General features: G+C 37.3%; 1 protein-coding gene across 4 annotated transcripts in view; it reads right to left on the bottom strand.

Annotated features, from left to right (window-relative positions):
• ckap5 (cytoskeleton associated protein 5) overlaps positions 1–23,782 on the bottom strand; it is an 80,643-nt gene extending 56,861 nt beyond the window's left edge. For all 4 annotated transcript variants that reach the window (XM_057835892.1, XM_057835894.1, XM_057835895.1 and 1 more), the window contains exons 1-10: positions 23,681–23,782; positions 18,307–18,404; positions 13,282–13,475; positions 12,926–13,132; positions 10,620–10,791; positions 10,416–10,539; positions 8,023–8,123; positions 3,732–3,845; positions 3,508–3,612; positions 3,014–3,103 (exon numbers count right to left, since the gene is read on the bottom strand). In XM_057835892.1, the coding sequence (XP_057691875.1) occupies positions 3,014–3,103; positions 3,508–3,612; positions 3,732–3,845; positions 8,023–8,123; positions 10,416–10,539; positions 10,620–10,791; positions 12,926–13,132; positions 13,282–13,475; positions 18,307–18,363 (1,164 nt within the window). In that variant the 5' untranslated portion in view covers positions 18,364–18,404; positions 23,681–23,782. The remainder of the gene's footprint in view (positions 1–3,013; positions 3,104–3,507; positions 3,613–3,731; positions 3,846–8,022; positions 8,124–10,415; positions 10,540–10,619; positions 10,792–12,925; positions 13,133–13,281; positions 13,476–18,306; positions 18,405–23,680) is intronic.
• Between the last annotated feature and the right edge of the window lie 1,364 nt (positions 23,783–25,146).

Raw genomic sequence — 25,146 nt, 5'->3', positions numbered from 1 at the left:
AAAACATTAACCATTTTAAAGGCAGTACTTATTTCTCAACATGCCTATACAACACAGCTGACCTTGAGTTGCTCTTTTTCACAAGAAGGTGCAAAAACATTAGCCGTTTCAAAGGCAGTACTAATTTCTCTCAACAACACAATAAAATTTACACTGGTAGAATGAATTCCACATTTTCTGGAAACAAACAAATCGTCTTTAGAAATAAGACTTCTTTTAACCAATATACTTTGTTTTCACTGATTTCTGTACTATTTCGCATGTTTGCAGTATTAATGCTGGACTTAATCCTGGTTTTAAATGTTCTGCATCTGGAATAACTTTTGTACGCCACCAAACAACGCACAACCTGACATGGAAATACATGTTAGTGAAGTCGCTAATTAGCATAGCACTTGGCGCTAACTAGTAACATCTCAAAAACAACAAAAGCTAAACAGTACAAGTAGGTTTGCATACGCACCTCTTATAGACCCCAATCATAGGACGTCACAACCCCGCCTCCCTGACTGGAGCCGCCATATTGTCCGTCAGCTCGTCATGTTCACACATTACCGCTACGTACATGCCTCCTATTATGGCGTGTTTTTCTGTTCGTTAACACTAACAATCAAAATGGTGAAGGCGTGTTTGGCGGTTGGTTGCAGTAATAGAGAAGATAGACGGAGAGACTTGAAGTTCTACCGTATTCCGAGAGACCCGAAGAGGAGCGCGAGATGGACTCCCGCAATTCGACGAGAAAACTGGGCACCAAACTATCACCACAGACTATGTAGCAGTCATTTTATATCTGGTAAGATACATTTCATATATATTTAGAGGGTTTGGGGCTGACAACCACAATTAAGATCATTGCGAGGCTAATGACACCATACAGTTTTAAATTCAAGATGTTTATTTCTTCCGCCATCATTATTTTTTGAATAATATTTAGCTGGTTCCAAGTGAAAGAAGATGGCCTCGTCTACGGATCATCAGTTAAACAGGTGTGTCCAAACTTTTTGCAAATGGGGCCAGATTTGGTGTGGTAAAAATGTGGGGGGCTAACTTGGCTGATTTACGTAGAACAATATATTTAAACAAATTTTAGCAACCCCTTCTGTGTGTCACATTTGCTTTATTATGTTTTTTTAATTCATAATTTCAAAAATCTCGCCTTTGTGGCGTACTCTTTCGACCCTGGGGCTTTTGTGAAATACTGCTGCTGTGAAATTTGCAACTAGCTTTAAGTTGCTTTAATTTCTCGCTGCGTATCTTCCCTGTAATGTTGTCGTACATGTCAGCGTGTGTTTGGCAATATCATGTCACATCGAACTCTTTGAAAATAGCATCTGTCTCTTTGCAAATGAGGCAGACACAGTTGTTGCATGTTTTATTGAAGAAATAGTCCAATATCCACCTATCCTTGAAGCGTCGGCCATCGCAGTCTACTTTTTTTTTTTTTTTTTTTTTTTAATTGTCGCCATTTTAGAAAATTGGAAGTGCCCTGCGATTGGCTGGCAACCAATTCAGGGTGTCCCCTGCCTACTGCCCGAAGTTAGCTGGGATAGGCTCCAGCACCTCCGCGACCCTCGTGAGGAATAAGCGGCATGGAAAATGAATGAATGAATGAAAAGGAAGTAAAGGGTCACACGGGGTAAAGTTGCTTAGAGTGCTGCTCTTAAAGTTTTTCAAACTTTCGGGAGAATAGGTTGAGTTTCTGTGGACAAGATAGTTGTAGATATCAGGGTAGCAGATGTCAGGCAGAGACGGCGAAGACAGCGGGTCGAAAAATATCGATTTGCATGAATTGCACTATAAATTGCACTACAAATTGAGACCATTGAGAATACGGATACACAATGACGGACAATATGGCGGCCAAATACAGCGACACGTCATTGTGTGACGTTGGTGATTGGGGTCTATAGATGCACAGAGGACCTATCAACACACTAGGGGCATTTTCCAATTAACACGACTTGAACCTACTGCCGAACAACTGAAAGGCAAGGAGAAATGAACTAGCTCTCTTACCCTCTCGCTCTAAAAAATAACTATAAAATAACAGGGACCCAAAGTGTGACCGCTGGGTCCCTGCCTGTCTGATACACAAATTTATTTTCCAGTCTTTTGAAAAGGAGTAAATCTTTCACTCAGTAACCAGCTGCATCCATCATAACGCTGCGCATGTCCGTTAAAGGTGTCCGGGCGGCAGACGTGTCTTGAATTTAATTTCGCTACTAGCGGCTGTCATAAAGTTATTAGGGAAAATCATCATTTATAAACCTATGTTTAAACATTAATCAATAGTAATCGAATAGTCACGTGTTGACAGGCGATGCATCTAATAATCGATTTTTTTGGCACACACTTAATAAGTACTAAAGGCCGTATCGCCCAGCGCCAATTTGAAATAGGTAGAATTTGAAGTTATAAATATTATAGTATATACAAATATTCAGGTTACTTGGGAGATTTTATTTTGCTCTGGTCTTTAGACAGGCTCTTTGTGTATATCATTGTTACATAGTTAACTAGATAGCCAGAGATATTCAATCGCAATAACAACTGACAGAATTGACTATGGCTGTTTTGTGACTTCGATGTTAAACTCTGCATTTAGTTTTAATTATAATGTGTAATAGCGGCACGGTGGTAGAGTGGTTAGCACGTCCGTCTCACAGTTCTGAGATCTAGGGTTGGTTTCCCCATGCCTGCTTGGGTCATCCAAAAACATGCTTCGTGGGCTGATCGAACGCTCTAAATTGTCTTAATTTGTGCGCAAATGGTTGTTCGTCTCCTTAAGCCCTGCAATTGACTGGCAACCAATCCACGGTGTACCCCGCCTACTGCCTATAGTTAGTTGGGATTGCCTCCAGCACCCCCGTGACCCTTGTGAGGATAAGCGGTTCAGAAAATGAATGAATGAATGAATATAAATGTGTATTTTTCCCGCCCTAAATTTTTGTACTTATTTTTCCCTTGAGATTAAATAAAACATTCTCTGTACTTAGAACAAGTGCATACTAACAGTAAGAAAGATGGCATCAATGGCCTCTTGCAGGGCTTGGACAACCTGAAGCTTTTTCTCCTTGAACTTTTCCAGAATAGTTGGAACAACCTGTGGACCAGGAGAAAGAAAATGAAACAGACTGAAACAATTAATTCTTGCTGGGTTTTATTTTCTATTTTACATTGTAAACCCAACATGACAAATATAATACACGACTTTAGTCTGTCATAAAATAACGTTACTTTGATGGATTTTTTCCATCTATCATTTTTGAAGCCATTTCCATTGTTGGAGAAGTTTATGTGTGGAAAATTTGTCTACTAAGTCAAAACCTGGTCACTAGCATGTTGAGTTTGTCAAGTGGCTGTAGTTTGACAGTATACGTTAAAAACAATAAGACATGCAAAGCAAAATAGGAAAATTATGACCAAAGCAAACTTAAAAGAAAAATAACTCTGCTGTGGATTTTCAACAGACGGGTCTTTCGGAATTGGAATAATCTTTGAACTTACATGTCCTGCATATGTTCCAAACTTCTTCCTGAGACCGGAAGCCAATCCAGCCAGACATTTAGCTGCCATTGAAACCAGCATGACATTGGCGTCTTTCCCCACAACCTACAATACATGACAGTCAGCAATGTAGCTTCATATCATCTTTAAATTAATGCAGTTGGGCCCCAGTAAAGTGTTCAGCAAATGATTCAATGAATAATGCAAACAAATAGACCAAGTACCTTCTTGAGTGCTCTGACAAGATCTCCATAGTCTCCACTTTCCAATTTGGGATTCTTTGTCAGAGTTTCAACAGCTTCCAGAGCTTCTTTCCTCTCCTGCCACTTTTTAGCTTCCTGCATAAATAGAGGATGAGGTTCTCAAAATGTAGTTGTCAAACTCACTTGACAAGGGGACGTAAATCTTTTCTGCTCAAAGGAGCATTTGGATATGTGTGATGTGTAACGAGAGTCTGCGTGCGCGCACCAGTGATTAGAGCAAGAGAGTTCATTGCTACACTCCGGCTACGTCTACACTAGGAAGGATAATGGCGTTAAACGTGTGATTACTTAGACGATACGGCATGTCTGCTACACTAATCTGCCTCTTATCCATGCAAGAACTTACAAAGATAAGTTAGCCGGCTAATATTATCCTCCGTTTAATATAGACTAGTGTGTCTGTACAACAATCGGACACTAAGGAAGTTACATCATGCTGTCCCCATTTTTAGGGCGGCATGACGGCATGGTAAACAATGGAGACGGACGATCAAGACGTGGCATTCCTGCTCCTCTTTTGTTTTCCGCACATTTTTCTTGAACCTTCAAACTACTTCGCAATAATATGCTTCAATTCAGTGCCCATTTGTGGTTCTCCCATCGCGGATTACGCAGAGATGAGCGTTTTCTTACAGAGCTCGTTCCTGCGTTAAGTGTCCGATCAGCCAGCTGCGGGACTGGCCCCTCCCAACTCAATGCCGACCGAACATGAGTATATAAGAATGCGTAGAGGAAAATTAAGCTCCGAAAAATGAACTGCGTGGTACTCCCAGTCAAAGAGGTGCGCGTTTGTTTTTTTTCATGACATTTCTGCCAGTCAAAACTGTTGCCACTTCCAGGATCACCACTGTTATGCACAAGCACTCCTGGTTGCGGTTTCCAGGAAATATATGCAGTGCCACACCATATGTTTCTATTTGTTATTTTCCAAGTGGTGAGAGCGCAACTGAGCATCGATTGTAACATCCCAAGTGACAATGTCAGGCTTTCGTTGTTGTTTTCTAAAGATTTATTTCAATCACAACTGGGCGACTGCTCGTAAAAGTCGAGCCTGCTCTCCCTTCACTCTCCCTCCCGGGTGAAATGCCAATTGCATTGTTTTTATTTTTTGTTGATGAGACGTTACTACTTAGCACGGATCGCTTAGCTAGTTAGCGATTATGCTAATCACTGTCTTAAGTCTCCACTTGTGTTTTGGAGAAGGATATTAGCACTTGAGTTCTTGTTAGCGAGTAAAATTGTAGCGTTTCTTTTTTCAAACAAACCACATACACAAACCCATTCATATAACAGCTTAAGTCTCTTTTTAACACAAACTGTAAATTGTCATACAAGTGTGTGTGCTTTGAAATTGTATGTATGAACAACTTTTATCAAGAAAACAGTCATTATAGTCTGCCTCCCCCATAGTCGATTTTGTTGATTAGTTTGTTTTAAAGAAAATAAAGGAGTCATTGACACCATTTAAATCAGCACTTAGCCCACAAGAAAAAAAAATGTCAACCAGCAGCACTTTTTTTTTTTTTTAATTGAATGAACAGGACCTTTGGCTGAGAAATTCTTTTTCTGTTTTATACTTAGAAACTTTACTAAATGCTTTAACAAGTTTTATGTACTTAACTGTAATGTACAACTACTGTTTTGAGTCAGGAAGCTGTAATATTTTTGACTGAAATAGTCATCCATTTTGTCTTCATTGTTACTTACAACATGCCTAAAACAACTTTAAGTTTAATTGTAAAGGTATTTGAAAAAAGACCCTCTATAGACCCTACTCACATGACGTCACAACCATGCCTCCGCGCCATATTGTCCGTCAACTCGTCGTGTGGACGCATTACCGCTACGTAAATTCCTCCTATTATTGCGTGTTTTTCTGCTCGTTAACATTAATAATCAAAATGACGAAGGCGTGTGTGGCGGTTGGTTGCAATAACAGAGAAGATAGACTGAGAGACTTGAAGTTCTACCGTATTCCGAGAGACCCGGAGAGGAGAGCGAGATGGACTGCTGCAATTCGAAGAGAAAACTGGGCTCCAAACGATTACCACAGATTATGTAGTAGTCATTTTATATCTGGTAAGATGCATTTTATATATATTTAGAGGGTTTTGGGCTGACAACCACAATTAAGATCATTGCGAGGCTAATCGCCGACAACATACAGTTTCAAATTCAAGATGCTTATTTCTTGCACCATCATTACATTTTGAATAATATTTAGCTGGTACCAAGTGAAAGAAGCTGGCCTCGTCTACGGATCATCAGTTAAACAGGTGTGTCCAAACCTTTTGCAAAGGGGGCCAGATTTGGTGTGGTAAAAATGCGGGGGGCTACCTTGGCTGATTTGCATTGAACAATATATTTAAACAAGCCCTTCTGTGTGTCACATTTGCTTTATTATTTTTTTAATTCATAATTTAAACAGTCTCGTCTTTGTGGCGTTCTCTTTCGACTCTCGGGCTCTTGCGAAATACTGCGGCTGTGAAATTAAACTAGCTTCAAGTTGCTATAATTTCTCGCTGCGTATCTTCCCTGTAATGTTGTCGTACATGTCAGCGTGTCTTGTTTGGTAATATCATCGCGTCACATCGAACTCTTTGAAAACAGCGACTGTCTCCTTGCAAATGAGGCAGACACAGTTGTTGCGTGTTTTATTGAAGAAATAGTCCAATATCCACCTATCCTTGAAGCGTCGGCCATCGCAGTCAACTTTTTTTATTGATTGTCGCCATTTTAGAGAATTGGAAGTAAAGGGTCACATGGGGTAATGTTGCTTAGAATGCTGCTCTTAAAGTACCTCAAACTTTCGTGAGAATAGGCTGATTTTGTGTGGACAAGATAGTTTTAGATATCAGGGTAGCAGATGTCAGGCAGAGAGGGCGAAGACAGCGGGTCGAAAAATCGATTATTATTATCGATTTAGGCATCAAATATGGATCTGGCGAATGGATAAGACTGAAGCTTTTCCACATAACGCCTTTTATGCAACGCATCCAATGAGTTTATAGCGTCTGAAAGCACCGGGGCTTCCATGAATTGCACTATAAATTGAACGACAAATTGAAACCATTGACAATACGGATAAACAAAGACGGACAATATGGCGGCCGGATACAGCGACACGTCATTCTGTGACGTTGGTGAGTAGGGTCTATACGATTGACCATTTAATTAACCATCCAATTAATCCATTATAAAAATAATTGTTGGTTGCAGCCCTAGTTATAAAAATATATTTACATCTGTTTATGTATGTACACACACGCATCCGAATCATATAAGTGAGAGAATAACTGTACTTTTTTTTTTTATTAATGCATTATTTAAACATTTTTTTATATACATGTTTTAAACTATTCTTTAATGTTCTATTGAAAAATGCTTTTATATGAAATAACACTTCATAAAAAGTTTTTTTTGCATTCATGCTAAACTGTATTTCAATATTTAAAAGTTAAACCATATTGTTGTCATTAATTCATGAACTAGGCCTGGGTGAAGAGGCACAAAAAAAAAAAAAAAAAAAAAAAAAAAAAGAACGAATAATTGAGAAGGAGGTTGCCAAGGCAGTGTGTGAATTGGCTCTTGCCTGACCTCAAATTGCAAAGAAATGAATACTAGAATGTATTCAAGCAGAATTATGGCGTCATTTAACAGCAATCGAAATCAAGCTCTGGTCGTGTGAATGCAAATCTGTAATGGGGCGTTTTCTCATTTGGTTTATTTTTGTCATCTGGAAGGCATTTGTTGAATAACTGTATGCAATATGAGTGCCAATCTCAATGTCTCGTGGTGAGCTCGCATAAAATGTTGGTAATATCTCAAGCGCTCCATGACTTCATGTGGCTGGTCGCATTCAGTGGGCAATGTAGCCATTGCATTCTGAATGCGTCAAGAAGCGCAGCTGCTGCACACAAGCGCTCTGTGACTGGTGTAATTCCATATTTTGAGGGTTTTTTTTTTTTTTGTTAAACGAGATAATTTTCTCCAAACTAACTAATCTATGACTTTTGACCTTTTGAAGGGTTAACAAAACAAAAAGAGCGAAGACGGAAGCAATTACTGAGGGCCATCACACCATAGTGCAGATGCTCTCGCCAATATGGACTACTTATTTTGCCATGTTAAAAAGAGAAATATAACTATTTCAACAGGTAATTACAAAAATTACCCTAAATGTTTAACACCGCAGTATTCAATACCCACATGGCACATCACAGCTTGTTCAAAAATCATGCATTGCACTTACAATTTTTTCATAAAAGTCTTTGGGCAACTTGGAAAGAATATCCACAGCTGCCAATAGCTCATAAGGATCCACTGCTGCCACCGTTTCCTCCTCCTCTTCTCCTGAAAAAGGTTAAACCACATAAGATTGATTACACAATAAGGAAACTATGCAAAAGAAAATAATTCTGCCTTTAAAACAGCTGCAGATATAGTTGCAAAAGTGCAATAGCATTAGACATGTGCCGACTACCGGTTTCAAGGTATACCATGCATACCGTCCCTAAGGTATTAGCTATTTCTTATGTCTCAATACTGCAGGGAGAAATCTGATTTGCAATGAATATTATATATTATTATTAATTATTAATTATTATAATACTATTATATAAAGTAGTATACTATAATATTAATGCCAGATATTTCTTGTAAGAATTGTTTTCAATCATGTTGGGAAGGCGAAGTCGTGTTCTGAATCAGTTTACATTCCATTCTTTTGCTAGTTAATGCTATCAGCTTTGACCTCATTGTTTATTTGTGATTTATTATTGTTATTTACATGTTTATTTATACTTTAAGAATTTCAGTCTTCCAAAATGTTTTTGTGAATTATTAAGAGTCAACAAAAAATTCATAACTAAATTAGTGGGAAAAAAAATATTAATAATTAAAAGAAAAATATTAGGTTAGTCAACTAATCGTAAAAATAGTCTGCTGACTAATCGGGAGAAAATTAGTCGTTTGGGACCGCCCTAAATCTTTGCTTCAAACCTTCAAGCTTCGAACATGAAACTTCCTGGTTTACAGTAATGCAAACTTTGAGTACAGAAAATGTACAACTGGCAACACATGCATAAGGACGCCAAGTGTTCTTTTATCGAGTGTAAAGCTGCTCTCTTTTATCAATTGTAAAGCCTACAGTTAGACTCAGCATGTGTGCATTATCTGCAGTTACTGGTGCTTTGATGACCAGTAAACATCTGTGAAAGAAACTGGAGTCTCTTCGGGTATCACTTGACTTCGTTTTAACACACAATGCCAAGCAACCATATTTTTATTTACTGTGTGAATTGACTTGTTTTATATTGTCACAGGCTTAAGGACCACTCTTATAATGTACACACATGTGGCTCTGTTTACTTAGTGGTAGGTAAAAAGACATTAGTGATTAAGAACGTCCCGATCGCATATTTTTGCACCTGAGTACGTGTCAACTGATTTTGAGAATCTGCCAATACAGAGTCCTGATCTGATATCGGGAAAAAGTTTTTGTTTGCTTTTTTAATTTGAACAAAAGTTCCAAACATGCTACAGTAGTGTACTTTTTACTATAAGTCCTCTTCCACTTTTTGCGAGAGTGTTGCAGAGTTTAAGACATATTTTTGTATCTTTTGGCAATGCTATTGCATTTCTGTAATTACACCTACAATTAAGATCTTTGTAGGCATGATTTAGACAAGCAATAACTTCAAGAATGATGTTAGTAATACAGTGGTACCTCTACATACGAAGTTAATCCGTTCCAGGACCTTGTTTGTAAATCGAAATGGTCGTATGTCGAGCAGGATTTTCCCATAGGAATACATTATAATTCCATTAATTCGTTCCACACCCCAAAAACCTTCACTAAATCCTTAAAAAAAATACTGCTGGTACTATTACAAATGGCAATTACACATAGCAAAACAAATAAATTATAAATCAAAATCGGAATAATAATAATAATATTAATTCCTGTATTAATGTAACGAATCGGGTTCTAATGTGGCGGACGTTTTTTGCTGACCCTGAACGCACCGCGGGGCTGACGTGCCAGGGACAGACCGGTGAGCTTGAGTTTCACTTTCACTTTGAATGTTTTCTTGAGAACACCGTCAATTGCGGCAGACAGAAGGTGTTTTTGTTTTGAATAAGTTGTGAAATAAATGATAAAAACGTGGCGAAGTTGGCGATTTCTCTGGAGATGTTACCACAATAAGAATTGTCAGCTTAACTTATAAAGACTGGCGAACGATGGTCGGAGGAGGACCGTGGGATGTATTGTTGAGCCATTTCACGGATGCCCACCCTACGCTCATATTTTTCTGTCATTTGCATCTTCATTTAGAAGGTAAGAGTCAACTTTTTTCCTTGTTTCACCACCTGTACCAACCTTTTCTGAAACCAGTGTTGATTTGTCACACAAGAAAATCCGCCGTGCATTCGTCTGCGGTGCTGCCATTGTCGTCGTATTTCGAGCATGTCGTCGGATGTAGAAACAAATGGCGAGTCCAAATTTACGTCGGATGTCGAAAAGTTCGTGTGTCGAAGCGATCGTATGTAGAGGTACCACTGTACGTTTTTATTTAATTATTATATAAAATACTGCCCAATTCATCAGGTGTTCATAAAAATGATTTTTTTTTTTTTAAATACCAGACTCTTCTCCTTGTGCTTGTTGTATAAACTTTGCTTTCAGGTCTTGCTGGGAACGCAGGAATCTGCTTTGCTTGGGCGGGTTAGACGGTAGCTTCACCCACTCCTCTTCAAGCTCCTTCAGCTGCAGAGGAGGCACAAACACATTTGTTTATTAAGTATTTTTACCTTGTGAGAATGTTTCAAGTGCTGCGCTTGTCCCACCAGTACAGAGTTGACATTCTGCAGGGAAGGTCTCAAGGCATCTCGTATCCATTTGTAGATTTCTATTGCAAACATCTTGGCTTCGTCTCTCACTGCCTTGTCTCTGGACTCAAATTGTTTGGGTAATACCTTCACTATAGGCTTCAAAGTCACTATTTTGGGTCCAAACTCACTAAAAGAAAAAGACAGCATGTATGCAAGGAGTGAGTATTACATTTTCACTTTTCCACTTGCCATGATAGCCACAAACTGTAATCTCACGTATAATGGGTATTTTATCTCTTTTTCCTTCTCTAAATCATCAATACATGGTTACCAATCAGCCTGTCGCGATATGCAATAAGTCAATTTATCGTATGGTGCCCAAAAAAAAAAAAAAAAAAGTGGTCGGTAATTTTCCCAGCTGCGATTTATCACTGCGTGCACTCTGCACGAGACTTACCGCAAAATTGAAGTTCATACAAAATAAGCAAACATCTATATTGAACATATTATAGTTTGCCGACACCACATGCATAACAGAAATTGAAGACTAGTGCAATGTTTTTTGGGTTTTTTTTTTTTTTTTTTTTTTTTTTTTTTTAACTGAGTGTAGCGCTTACGGTTAGCAGTTTAACGAACGTACTTCAAGTGAACATTTCAAAATAATGTTCAGCGTGTAAAAATGGATTACTGGAGTTAATTTCACACTCTTCAGATTCTATACTAAGAATAGCTTTAAAATGACACGTTTTTTTGCTGGGTTTTTTTTTTTTTTTTTTTCAAATAATATTTTTAATACTAGTATAATTCGCGTTTTATTTAAGAATAACAATTTCATACATTTGAATAGCTGATTAGGATGTTTCGTCACTACATTAGTGATTGATTTATTTAAAAAAAAAAAAAACTGACAATAATATTGCATTTCAGCAATAATTCATGAGACAATATATCGTCTACTAAAATTTGTTATCGTGACAGGGCTAGGTACAAACGAAAATCTGTCAGACATTTACAAGTGCCATATAAAAAGGTATATCACAAAGTAGTTATGTCAAATGCTATATATTTATATTACACTTTTATTACTCACCTTGAATTAGACATTGTGGGTGTGATGCGTGTGTGTAAGCGCATGTTAACATGTGCTGCAATCATATTATAGCATGGTGTAATGTTTGAAAGTAGAAATCAAATGTCGTCAGAATTTACGTGATGTCGTCTACTCATGCCCACTTCAAAATCTGAAAATATGAGTCCCCCAATAGTTTGGATTTTATGGGCGTTTTAGACAAGAGTACTTAGCATCTGTGTTAGCAGTATGCTGTTCAATAAGGGGTGGAGAAATTATGTAACTGGTCATTTTAAATTGATATGCCACAATAGAATACATCTTTATTTGGTGAAAAACTACAACAATTCAGAGAGCTTTCCCTTCAATCACTTTATTTTTGAATTGACATTAAACTGACCTGAAACAAATGTTAAAATGGATCAAATTGTGCTGCAAGCCAAAATTATCCTGGGTAAACGGAAACAGCACAGTAGCATACATATTTTTTGCTCGAATTTAAAGATATTTATCTAGCAACACATTTATGACTGCTTCACATTATGTTAGCATAATTAAAAATAAATTAATATAGATATTGAAATAAATTGTGTTGTGGGTGAGGATTATAGGCGTTTTGCCATTTGGCTAACTTCTGAGACCGATTGGTGGTACTACTATGGGATATGGAATCCCATCAATGGAGCGCAAATTCAAGACACAAACTCAGCGCAAATCGAGCTTAATCAGCTGGCCAAAATGTGCATTGCAGAAACAGTTCTATTCATGGCAATAATGAAGACGCATTCATTCATTTTCTGCGCCGCTTATTAAGTAAGCTAATTAAGCTAATTAAGACAAGTAAAATGTTGCTAAAATGTTTCATATCGTTTTGGCACTAGGGAGAGATTTGTGGACTCCGGTACGGACAATTAGAAGAAAGAAAAAAAAAACATACATTTTTGAAGAAACTACCAAAATAAAACTTTAATACCATGTTTTGTCTTTTAGGGCAAGACAGCAGCAAATTGGATCATTTAAATTTGGGTCAAATTATTCTGAAGGGGATTTTTTTGGGAGAAGGCGTACTACACATGAGTGCATCATACTTCAGAAATTACAGTATTGCTAGTAGGTATACATTTGCCTTCAAAAATCTCAAACTCATACAATAGTTATTATTGAATGAATATGGTTGCTGAAATCAATCAAGTGTATTCACATACTGTAGCTGTGATTTTTTTTTTTTTCTATAGGTTAAGATGACACAAACCTGAGAGCCTTCCTAAGCGTCTCAATACAGGCCACAACAATTTTGGGATTCTTGTTGTCCAGTCCTTTCAGAAGCTCATCCTGTACCACTTCAGCTTTTTCTATTTCGATGTACATCATACAAATGTCTGTGCCGAGCTCCTTAGCTCGAGCTTTTGGCTGGTTAAAAACTTTGGTCACCACTCCTGACACCACATCACCTGTTGTCCTGCAAAAATGAAACCAAGCCAGTATTTGTAAGATATTTTAGTCACACAGAAAATCCACACTTTCAGACGGTACAAATGTTTTTTTTGGGGGGGTTTAACTACCACTTTTATTCATCAATTTATTGATTTTTCTTATTGATCTACTTACTTCACAGCGACGTGGGCATTCTCTACATAAGCCAAGGCTGCCTCAAGGCCTTTAAGCTGAGCAACCGCATTTGACTCTGTGACAAACTTTTTAATCAGACCAAGATATTTCCCCCACTCTGGACTCTTCTCATCATCTATCCTGTTGAACAACTGCAGGGCTTCTTCATAACCATTCAGACGGGTTTTCCATACCTGGAATGAAAAAGGTTTCACAGTAAATGCACAGAGCAGGTTTTTATCAAACCTACCGTTTGTGGTTCAAGTCAAAGCCATTTAAAAGAAAAAAAATACCACTAGTTTGTCAACCAAACTCAAAGGAGATTGTGAATTTATTATTGTTACAACTGCATTACAATTTAGCTTGACAAGGACAGCACAGGATAGAAGATTGGGAGAAAGTCAGAGAGGCCAGACTGAGATGGTTTGGGCATGTCCAAAGCTTACCAGCTTGGCATTGAAGAGACAGGACACATCAGTGTACCCTCATTTGTTTCGTTGAAATAAGTCAATGTTTTGGCCACTCTGGCACTTTTTTTTTTTTTTTTTTTTGCTTTGTGCCGCTTTCCCCGCTTGCATACCAAACGTCTAACATAAAAAAAAAAAAAAAAATCCGACATTAAAAAAACTTCCCATCCCCCTCCCCTTAAAAATTTTCTCCTCTGATCTACACAATTCATAGAGGTCACACTTTTTGACTTCAAAACAGCAAATTTCGCCGAACGGTGAGAGTTTTTCATGCCTGAATACTTCGAATTTATTCGTAATGTATGCAAGTAAGGATTGAATACATGGAACAATAAATTTAATCACTTTCTTGTAAAGTCATTTTAAACACAAAAGTAGCATCAATATTTTATATGCTCTAGAAACAACATTATCTCATTTCCTCTCACTTCAGAAAAGAAGGATTGGCCGATTGCCATGCTTTGTAATAAAATGGGAGCCGAGGCACTTTAAGGGGGCCAGTGCGTCTGTGCCCCCCTCTTAAAACTGCCACTGGGAGGATGCGTCAGTGGCGGCAGTGAGCGCTTGCATCGTCATAGCATTCTGTTCGGTGGACGAATACACACCTCATAGCAAATTTGGGACACTCGAAAAACAGGTCTCTCGTTTCCAATTGCTAAGTTAAATTAGATCTCGGTGTACGTTTGTGTGGAACTGTAGTTCACAACGAAAAGCTATTCCGTTTTCGCTGAAAGTAGTAAAGCTCTTTGCAAGGCTATTACGATATCTCCTACTACTTAAAATAAGACTACGTGTTTTCTTGTGCAACAAGTGGAATCGATCGAGATCCAGGCGAGTGAGGAGTTCTAGCCCTGACCAAGCCGAGCGAAGTCGTTCCCAGTCAGATTAAACGGCGAGTGGTAGAGGGGGTGTGGAAGTCGCGGAAAAAATTTGACAAAAAGAGGAAGTGGTTGTCCTATAAACGTATTGTACTAAACCACAGAAAATGCACATGTATGCATTTAAATATGACTTAATTGTATACTGTTCACTTGATTGAACTCCAAACTACTCACACACAGGCTCAAACACACTGTACTCAATGTGAGGCTGGACACCAATGGAACTCAACTTCATAACGAGCGTACAGCAGCGATGAAGCAAATTTATTTTGTTTTCCTTCATTTAATAATTTTTATATTTATTTGATACCTCAAAATACCGTAATTTCCCGAATATAATGCGCACTTTTTTTCCCCCAAAATCAACTTGTAAACTCATGGTGCGCTTTATAAACGGGTACATGGATGGAGACAGAAATATATATGTATTACATATATATATAAACCGATTTTTTTTCATTGACACGACCACGTTGTGTTGAAGAATCGTATGCGGCGACCCGTTGCCGACCATTACGGTACGTGACGTCACCATTTTGTTTCGGTAATACTTCACACTAATCGGCCGAATGATTTCCTCTGTGTTAAATTCTGCTTTTTTCACTCTTCATAAAGCACAGAATTTAGTTTCTTGAACTCATTTGAGTCGACGTTTATTGCAGATCCACAATTCGGAGCATAACAAATGTAAGGACACACACTTCCTGTGTCCGTCAACTATATCGGTCCCTCGGGAAACTCAAACCCAAATAACAATAGTTCAGTAGTTTTACCGTATCAATCCATGGAAGAAACATTTATTCATCATGAGGAAACGAGCAAGTTATGCAGCAGCCTTTAAAAGAAAAGTCACATCCGTTTTGTTTTCTCCTAGATTCTGGTAAGTTGGAGAAGTTGTCAAATCATATTATTACCGTAAATATTGTCAGTTTACGGTAATGTTTTGAACTACCAATGTGCTATGCTTGTGCTGTGTTTCACCAGTCAGTAAAATGACATCTCTGTATCTGTACACGAGCTCTGTTTTCTTGTATTCTTCTATTTATTGGTGCTAAAATTAGGGTGCGCGTTATAAACGGGTACAATAATTTTCCCCAAATTTTACAAGTAAATTTGGGTTGCGCATTATACACGGGTGCGCCTTATATTCGGGAAATTACGGTACATACAAACTGAGGATATGTTGGCTAGGAGCCGGCAGTCTTAGCTCGCTGTGTTTTGATTACGTCATCACAAGGGGACGAAGGTTCTTCGCATTTTTCGGTGGTAAATTTTCAGCCATTTAACCGAAAACCGAAAATGCAATTTTAGCTATTTTCAGCCACATCTCGAATCAGAAGGTTATGAGAAGTGTCAAAACAAATAAATACGGTAATAAAATAAAGCTGAAACAAATACTCGAGTAACTCGAGTTTAAAAATTGATCAGTGTCATTTTATTCGCCTGGAGAAATCGTTTATTTTTGCCAGCTCTATGCATCACGTTTTGCCCTGACTACTTTTAATGCGGGACAACGCACTGACATCACGTCTGTAGAGGAAGAAGCAACAATACCTGACTGCAACCGGTAGCCGCTATAAACTATGCCAACGTTGCTACAAACTACGCCCGCATGATGCTACGGTAGTAGCAGGTAGCATCTGATGTGTCTCATAGATGTCACATGTATATGGAACTAGATTCGAAATTACAGACTCGGCCGCGTTAGCCCATGTATATAGAACTAGATGCGAAATGACAGCCTCACCACCGTTAGTAAACAGCTGCCATCTTAAAGCAGTAGACTTTCTCAGCGCTAATAAATAAGATTAACGTTACCGTACCCTGCAAACGTAACGTTAGCCCTGCGGAGGGCTAGGTTTCTATTATGACTACTGTTGATGCGCGGCTAACGTGTCTTACATACAGGCTTTATTTAATCTGTAAAAACAGCGCTGTAGAGTGATAAAGGTGTAAAATAAAAACATAATACAGCTAACTGTCAATTTTAGCACTGTCGCACTGGTGCCTAATGTGCTCTAATACTGCAGCCTTATCACACATTTATTTTGAACACTGCAAAAACTCAAAATCTTATCAGGACTTACAATTTAGACCAATTTAAAAAACTTAACTAGAACCTAAAGATAGCTTGACACAAATGGAAATTCAATTGAAACACGTGGGAAAAACACCTAACTTTTAAGTGATGTGTTTAAGCGTAATGACATTTTTAGGTAAGAAATAAGATTTTTTTTTTTTTTTTTTTTCAAATAAGAGCTAGAAGTTTTTTCAGTGAAAGCTGTAAATTTGTTGTTGTTTTTAGTCACATCAGTGGTCTATACTGCGAAGCCGGTTTTCTGGCTTAGCGGGTAATTTCCAGAGTAACTTCATCATGTGCAGCCTATCTTACCAGCTAACTGGGACTACGAAAGGTGGATATGTTGGAAACCTGGTCGTTTCAGAGTTAGATCTTGCTTAACCCCAAGATTCCAATTAACCACACTCTATTTAAACAGTACTCCTCCGCGGACGTGTCCTCTTCACAGTGACAGCGTACCTGGACGACCCGTATGACATTGGCGCGTGGATAGTGAGGGGCTCTCTTCGGAGGGCACGGGTTTTTAGAGGCCGGCAAAATCTGCTGGCGTACCCGGACGATGTTTTCCATGAAAGATATAGCTTTTCAGCTGAGGGAATTAGCCACCTGTGCCAGCTGATCGAGGCGGATGTCTCTAACGTAACCCGCCGAAGTCAGGCCCTCACAATCGAGCGGAATGTGTGCCTGTCCTTACGCTCTTTCGCCAGCGGACAATATATGTATTCCATCGGTGATGCTGAATATCTGAGTAAGAACACTGTATGCCGTGCTATTCGGACAGTGGTAGGAGTGGGGTATGGAAACGCTTCAAATTGATTGTTGAAAATGCTGTATGGAAACCTGTGTCGGCTTCGCTGAATGTAAACGAATGTGGAGGTTTGGTCTCATACAAGAAATATATTTAACAAACTTTTCCAGCGTTATTTCATTGTGTAAATGCATTGATAATAATCATAAAAATATGTAGACTATTTAAACATTGAGAAAACTTGTTTTTTTCTGCCAACTCTTAGAGATTAAAATAAATATCAAATGCACTGATAGAACAGACACACAAATATAAAAGATATAAATGTGTATTGAGTATGCATCTTACAGTCTTGTTTAACTGTGAGAATTCGTTACAAAAGACAGGGTTTAATTTATTATCATTATGCACAGGCATCGTCACAAATGTGATCACACAAAACGCAACCAGGCATCGCATCCCCGCATTTCCTTCTCCTGACAACCTCCTAATCAGCGTCGTAGCATCAATTGGCCACAAACTAGGTAACCAGGTTTTGTCAACTCCGGTTACCCGCTGGTAAGCACGACTACTTCTGGGGAGGTTGAACTCCGTTCGAAGTATAGGCCACTGAGATGATATTGTTGGTCGTTTTCAACAATGTACATCGAAAATAAAGATATTGTCTGAAAATGGTTCAATATTAGGTGAAATGACTTGTTTTCTCATGCGTATTTATAATTGCTCTTTACCTAAAAAAAATATATGTTTTATCCGATTAATCAATAGAATTTTCAGTACTCAACTACTAAAATATTCGATAGCTGCAGCCCTAAATAAAATACAATAATAATTTCAGAGTACAATTACCTTATGTTCACATTTCTGGTCGATGGGAAGCTTCATCCACTCACTGTCGTCCCCCATTTTGCCACTTGCAGCGGCAGACTTCCCCAAGAGGTACTCAACTGGAAAATCAACACAATTTAGCAGTTATGTTATGTCAAAGATAGGGTCATCAAAAGTAACAAACTAAAATGTTTGATTGCAAAGGTATCGGGACTAGGGGTATGACAACATCCAAATGGTGATATATCGTGATACTTTGTATCCCAAAAGGTTAATGATATGCTCCTGTCAAGAATCGAGATATCGTTTTTAAAAGGTGTCAATTGAAAAAAAAAAAAAAAAAAAAACTGGGACTGGAGTTCATTCAAAACCAGAGCATTCACAGTAATTCGGTCTGATTTTCGTGGCATTTACAAGTCACTTGCTTTTCATTTTAGGACATTTACAGGTCATTTCCTGTTGAGTTTGAGTCACTGCCTATTGATTTGGGTGATTCCCAGGTAACTTCCTGTTCTGTAACACAAAATAAACAGCAAGTGACCCATAAAATACCCCAAAATCAACAGGAAGTAACTGAAAATCAACAGGTAAATAACCTTAAATGGCCAAAACTACTCATTGCCTGGCATTTGCTGCCAGTGACGGGCATAGACGTTCAATCCGTTTGAAGTGGGAGGGATAGCAGCGAATGAACGAATGTGAAATGTCGAATGTTCATTCGCTGCCACCCTCCCAGTTCAAATGGATTGGACGTCTACTAGTGATAAACTCATTCCAATTCACAGCAGAAGCTTGTTTTTCTGTTTATTATTTTTTTGTAGAATATCCTAGAATGATTTCCTAACCAATGTATCGAAAATTGTTGTATCGCTATATCGTCAGATCATCGTTATCGTGAGCTTTGTATCGCAAATCGTATCGTGAGGTACCAAGAGGTTCCCACTCCTAATCTGGACGTTGTTCTAATTGGTGACATTTGTTTTATTCATTTATTTTTGTTTTTTCCACTTCCACAGCTCCCCAGAAATTTGTTGACTCTTGACAGCAATGGTAAACAATTTTTTTTGCATTTACGATTTTAATAAATATTGAATATTTTTTTTGTGTCAAGAATTGAACATTTTTAACATCGTGACAACTAATGCTGCAACAATTACTCGATTTAACTCGATTAGAAAAAAGCTTCAAAATAAATTTTGCCACTTCAAGAATTTGTTTAATTAGAGTGGTGTTGTAATGGTTTGTTTAGAAAGTGTTTGCATTTAGTTTTATTGATTTGAGTGGATACACAACAGTAAATATGACATTACTCATCTAACACAGCTGGATCCAGCTCCTCCCTGTTAAGACCAACATAAGGTAGGTTGTTGTTTGAGCTAATAAGATTTTTGATGCATTCCTAATTTAGTTTAGAGGTATATTTAGCAGTTTCTGTGGGAATATGTGTTTGAAGGATTTGTAAAGAGCATTATAAATAAAACGTTAGCATTTTATAGCATTTAAACTAGCGGAATTTTGCTATGCAAGTCAGCCAATTGTTCCGTTGTTGTACTTTGATCCTCATTTATTTTTGATTCCCTTTGAGGCTTATATCAGGTATTTTAATGCATTTATTGCTCTTGTGAAATGAAAGTGCAATTCAGCATAGTTTGAAAAGACACTCTGGAAATTTTATTTTGTATTCACATTTCACTCTTATAAAAGTGCAATCTTAGCAAGTCTTTGTTTTACATCTCCTAAAGTTTATTCTGCAACACATCAAATGTTCCTAACCCGATTACTCAATTATTTGAACTTACTGATAGATTAATCGATTACTAAAATAATTGACAGCACTAGTAGTCGACACAGTAGTCAAAGATCGTTAACAATAAAAGCTGAATAGAAATTGTGAAGATAAGAAATATTACAAAAATACAAAAATAAATCATAAATTTTTTTTACTTGTGTGGTGGTTTATTTTGCCATATTAACACCATGCAAATTCCACAAGCTCGACAGTGTAAGGTTTAATTACACATTAGAATTATTGTGCACAATCGCAGCAACTTACTGCCATAAAAAGTTATATCGACTTCCTGCGTGTTCTTTTTAGCCAAGTTAGATGTACATTACATTAACCTAACTTCATATCTAACGTTACGCTACATAAATTGTGCACTAGCACCACATAGTGTTGCGTGATATGATATACACTGGGCCCAAAATTCGGCAACTTAAAATGGATAAACTTATTTTCATCATAGGTACAGAATTAGATTAACTATTTATTTGTAAAAATGGGTGGCCAAGAAGTATTGGGCAGCCAGCAAAATGGAGCCGGAAAAATTACAGACCTCATTTTTATTTACTCAGGGTGTGAATCTTTCACTCCAAAAATGATGATTCGATTCGATTAACAGTTTTTTTTTTTATTGCGTTCAGTGACAGTTCATACGTAATAGTAACCAAGTCTAACAGATTCGATTCAATACAAAGTGGCATTTTTAATGCCAAATACTTGATGTTACTGTAACGCAGGAAGTGGATGTTTTCACCTAGTCAAATAGATAAGTTTGATATATTACAATTGATCATATCACCAGCAAGCTCTGTAGAAGTCTGACAATGATCATATGGACATTCTTTGTAAACAGAATTTGAAAAAGAAAAAAAAAAAAACTTTTACGGGTTGATGATCTACTTTTAAAATATAAAACTCATTTTAATCATTGAGAATTGTATCGTATGTATGTATTGTAATCTTGCATCATGCTCTTTTAAGGGGTTTTAATGCAGCAACCCGTTTTTGCACTTTTCTTCACAATCAATTTTAAATGCCCTGGGGTTGTTTTAGTAAGTGGCTGGCAATTTGAAATATTTTTCTTACCATAGTCATTGATTGATCAAAAATAATAACTGACCAATTAATTTGGGACAAACCTAATGCCACTGTCCTACAAACAAAAACAAAAAAAAAACACAGACACACACACACAAAACAATAGAGGTGTGCGAAAATTTCAGCCTTGGAAGATTCGAGAATGATTCACAAACATAGAAATTCCGATTATTGAAGAATGCCAACAAAAGCGGAACTAAAACACAGCGTGGTCTTCGGGACGCAATGAGGAAAAGACTGAGAGTAAACATCATAGATAAAAAAAAAAAAAACAACAACAACAATAATACCTGACTGCGGCCGAAAGCCGCTACCAACTACGCCCACGTAATGCTACGGTAAATATCACATGTATATAGAACTAGATGCGAAATGACACTCACCGGCGTTAGTAAATAGCTGCCATCTTAAAGCAGTCCACTTCTCTGGAAAGCAGTTGTAGCAAAACTTACGAGCGAACCTAATTAACTTTTTATCGAAAATACTCCTAAAATCGGCAAAATATTGACTTGAATCTATCATTAAATGATGAAACAGTTTTAAAACTTTCACATGTCTAAAGTACACCCAAGGGAAATTGTGGAATAATGGGAGCAATTTTAACAACTTAAAACAGTTGATTCACAACATTAAATTAATTGAATGTAGTTTAAAGCTGCTGATACAGAATGGTGACTTGAGTATTTTATTTACTGTTTTGAACCGTTAACTTGATACTGAAATAGTAGTTCATTTAAGCCAGAGAGGATTTTTGTCAAATTTTTGTAACTAATGTGCGAAACATTAAAAGCAGCTAATAGCTGGGGGGAGGCATCAATAGTCGACTTATAATCGAATCTTAGCCTCTGAATCGTAACCGAATCGTTAGGTGATCGTTAGAAGATTCCCACTTCTATAAAACAGGGTCCCTGCAGGTTTCAACAAGCCACGACTTTAAAACCATAATAAATACAATTTAAGATCCATTTCACATCAATCCCGGCAAAAGTACAAAAGACAGGAAGGAAAATTGGAGGCCTAGAATTACATGAAAAGTACATGAATTTATTTTTCAAATTTTTCCTGTTGTGAATCAAGACTTTTAAACTCTACAGCCAATGGCCACTTACCCATGGATGCAAGTACTGTAATTCGATTCTGTTGAAAGTTTTCTCCGCTTCTATGCCAAGTAATCTGTCAACACGCAACTGCGTGTGCACACACTGCAAATTTAACATCTAAATCAGATATATTTTTTTTCTTAAATCTAGTCAAATCATTTCCTCCATGTTGTTTTGACTGTTAAAGACTAGTTGACAGATTAATGTGTTAGATTATTCCGCTTACTTTAATATTACTATTTGTTCTTATTAAGCCCCTATATTTAAAACTTAGGTCATTTTTTACCTAATTTTTTTTTTTTTTTAATGCTTTCAAATAAAGTTTTGAACAATATACAGTGGGGAGAACAAGTATTTTATACACTGCCAATCCATTGGCAGTGTATCAAATACTTGTTCTCCCCGCTGTATATTCTGAAATTAAGACAGTTTCTGACATTTCAAAGTTTTTAATGAGATTTTAGGAGAATTCTAGACATTTTAAAGACTTAAATTCAAATGATTGGATTTAAGGCTTCAGACTTTTTAACACCCCGCAGATACCCTGATAAAAAAGGCAATATACGAAAAATATCAAATTGTATAACTACGCATTAACCTTAAAATATTGTTGTGTCCTCAATACTTGCCCACTTTTACAGTACTTCGTGCACTTAAGAGCATTAGCGATTGATTGACTAACAGCCAATCTTTTTCTTCCCCATGCAAGCAAAGACATTACTGCACAAGGATAGTTTTATCAATAACCCACCCCACGTATAAATACAGGCCACCATTTCATAGATGGACCCAAAACTCATTACCGCCTATTGTAAAACACTGTTTTTCAACAAAGTAGACCCTAAGCAAATGGTAGTTCTCTTACACACACACACACACACCTATACACAGAAATTTAAGGCTTGATGTACATTTACTGCCGTTTGATCAGTTAAAATCTGTGTTAGTACAAAACTACTCTTTGTCCAATACTGCATTTCTGGTTTGTATACTGGTAAATTTTATTGAAAGGCAAGTTTAGAAAAGGGATGGTTTGTTGAGCAGATGAACGTCATTACGGTGAACATCAACAGTGTCAAGCTAGCGCATTACATCGTTCATTCAAGTTGAAGACATTTCCACAGGAAAAAGCAAGCGCTACAAACATGCATACATATAACGGGCACTCTCCGTAAATTAGTGACCGTCCGGGATATGTCAAGCGGCTGGCTGCCATGCTAATCGCTTTTTGTTCATAGCGAACGGTAGCCGCCTTTAGCTGCTCTCAGAGCTAACCATCGGCGCCAACACAAACAGGCCTATCAACGCAATGAACATCGGCCTCTAACTGAAACGCAGTAGTCCGTCACGTAATTTTTGTAAAGAAAATACCTTGGAATTAAGACGAGAAATAAATTTGTAACCAACAGATTACCTTTTTAGGGCTCTCGGAGACAAGACGATGCTAGATGTCTGGTGGTGAGACGGAGGTGAAAATGCAATCACCTCAATCAAGTTATAAGGAGTTGTCACCAGGAGGCGCAGGAATAAAACTATAACATCCGGTTTTAAAATTAAAAACATACTCTGTAGCGTCTGCTGGTAAAACACGTTCAGTTTTGTTTGTTTAACATTTTACTCCTTTATTATTCTATTACATAATTCAATACAATGTTTATTTGGGGGGGGAATAAATCATATTATGTACATTTAATGTGAGCACTACTTCCGGGTCCTCACTGTTAGTTGAGTCCAACTTTTTGCAATATTTTGAAACGTCTCCAAGGGCGGAAAAGAAAGAAGGAGCGTTTTTTTTTTTATTATTATTATTATTATTATTATTATTACAAACTCATCATGAAAACTGAATGCCTAAACGGATACACTCTATCGCGTACGAATCAAGTAATATTATCCTGATCATTATTTTATATTTGAGTCTGACCGTTACAAGGATTTATATTATGTCACAAGACCCGACTACTGATTGGTCAAATTTGAACATAAACCCCACCCAAAACTGTAACTTTGAATTATAGAACTTTGTAATTGGCCCAAAAAACTCCGTGTGTAAAATACATATGATAAAATGCATGGGAAAATATAATAAGTAACTTGTAAAAATAAAAGTAGCTAAATTGATGAGCATCAATTAAAACAAAAATAGTAAAAAAATAAATAAATAAATAACAATAAATTATAGATGTAATCAGTAATGAATTTTCTTTTTCTACTAAAATTTACAAGCTCCCAAAAAGCATAGCTATCTGTTCTAACAACCTTGTCACTGTTTCATTTTCAGTATATCAAAAGTATTCAATAATATTATAAAATACTATCCACAACAATAAAATATAGTATTATTTTATACCAACATACAGTACATTACTGTAATTATTTCTCACCATATTCATGTACCAATATGTAATGTTCCATATGCTATTAACTATTGATGTACCACTGGCCAACAATAATAATGCGGCATATACACAATACACTTAGACGTTATTAGGGATATGTAGAAAACAGGATGGTTTCCCGGTCAGAGCACAGGCAGAAAAACACAATATTGCAATGAGTGATCCAGCAGTCTTTACTTGCACTTATATTACTTACAGCAATTATTGATGCATACAAATTGTAAATATTAATTAGTAATGGTAGGCATAGGAATTTTTTTTTTTTTTTTAAATAATGAGGTGAATGAAATAAAGAGGATTAACAAAGCAATAAGGCACTGAATGTTCACATCATCAGTGAACCTTGGCCACCTGTCCAAAGGGTCATGAAGCTCCAGGGCAGCATCCATCCATCCATTTTCTCCCGCTTATCAGAGGTTAGGTCGCGGGGGCACCACTTCAGAGTTTCCAACATCTTTCTTCAGAAGGTCTGAGGTAGCAG

The sequence above is a fragment of the Corythoichthys intestinalis genome, chromosome 5 (genome assembly GCF_030265065.1).
Source record: "Corythoichthys intestinalis isolate RoL2023-P3 chromosome 5, ASM3026506v1, whole genome shotgun sequence".
Classification (NCBI taxonomy): Eukaryota; Metazoa; Chordata; class Actinopteri; order Syngnathiformes; family Syngnathidae; genus Corythoichthys; species Corythoichthys intestinalis.
This window is presented reverse-complemented; position numbering and strand designations above follow the sequence as displayed.